The 1,221-nt window shown below is 48.0% G+C and overlaps 1 protein-coding gene across 1 annotated transcript; it reads right to left on the minus strand.

The window, feature by feature from the left end:
- Positions 1 to 10: 10 nt before the first annotated feature.
- Pmar_PMAR004937 (hypothetical protein) lies at positions 11 to 1,002 on the minus strand (the record flags this gene model as incomplete). Its single annotated transcript, XM_002772383.1, has 1 exon — positions 11 to 1,002. A coding segment is annotated over one exon (992 nt), but the record flags the coding sequence as incomplete, so codon positions are not given.
- Positions 1,003 to 1,221: the final 219 nt, after the last annotated feature.

Consider the following 1,221-nt stretch of genomic DNA (forward strand, 5'->3'; position numbering starts at 1 on the left):
CTCACCACACTTCAAAGTCGGATGACCACATTCAGCCTGGGTACGATTGACAATACCAGCCATATGACTCGTACCAGTGAAACGGATGAACTTCACACCACCGTGTTGAGTAGAAGTAGGATCCATCTCGATCTCGAAACCAGAGGTGACCGGACGCGGCGCATTAGGACCACCCATGGCGATTGGAGCCGAATAGATCATATAACCAAAGACCTCCATCAAGGACATATCATACGAGACCATACCATCGAGGAAAGGAGTCTCTTCAAACAAATCCAATGCAGTGAGGGGAAGCCGCTTTGAGAAGTTCTGACTCAAACCATAACGGATATTCCCTCCGTCAAGAGCGGCAAAATGAGCTGAAATGTTACGTAGGAATAGATCAGCCAGCATGTTACCAGCACGGGACTCGGCAGAGCGAATATCCGCAGTGTCGTACAAACCAGCAAATAACAAATTGCTTATGTTAGTATCCTGGAGAGGCTTGATAGGCTGTACCCAGTGTGACCAGGTCTGCATCACGTTATTGTTCCACCACTCCTCATTGTCCGTACCGATGAAGTGCTGATCACACTGACCATCCAACACCGGAATGGCATGAGCGAAGCGGAGTTTACCATTAGGATGTTGATCATCAAAGTCAAATACGAACTTGCCGAGGATTTGAGCATCCATACCCATCTTCCACACAGGAGTTATAATATCAGGCTTAGTGGGGTGTTGAAGATTCAAGAAAGCAGGGAAGTGATCATGGGCACCAATGATAGCATCGATCTTGATGCCCTCTTCCACAACAGCCTTCCTCCATAAGAGGACATCATAACCCTCACGCTGATGAGTGAGGATGATAACCAAGTTGCAACCATCCTCATTCATCTTGCGAGCAGCCTCGACTGCGGACTCCATCATATCGGAAAACCACACGTTACTCTTCCCCGCAATATCACTAGCGGCCGAAGTCTCAGTGGTGCCAGTGAAGCAAACCTTCTTGCCCTTGATCATCTTGAACCAGTAGTCACCAGAGGGAGCGTAGTAGCTGGTCTCCTCATTAAAGACCTTCTTGTTCTTTGGCACGGTGGCATTGACAAATGAGATCTCATCAGGACCTTCAGAGTAGAACCGAATAGCTTGGTCTTCTTAGCATCCTCAAAGACGTATTGCTGAGGTAGAGGAGTTGCAGTGGCCATATTCCATGCACACACACATCGTTATACTCGGGAT

This window comes from Perkinsus marinus, assembly GCF_000006405.1.
Source record: "Perkinsus marinus ATCC 50983 genomic scaffold scf_1104296961178, whole genome shotgun sequence".
NCBI lineage: Eukaryota > Perkinsozoa > Perkinsida > Perkinsidae > Perkinsus > Perkinsus marinus.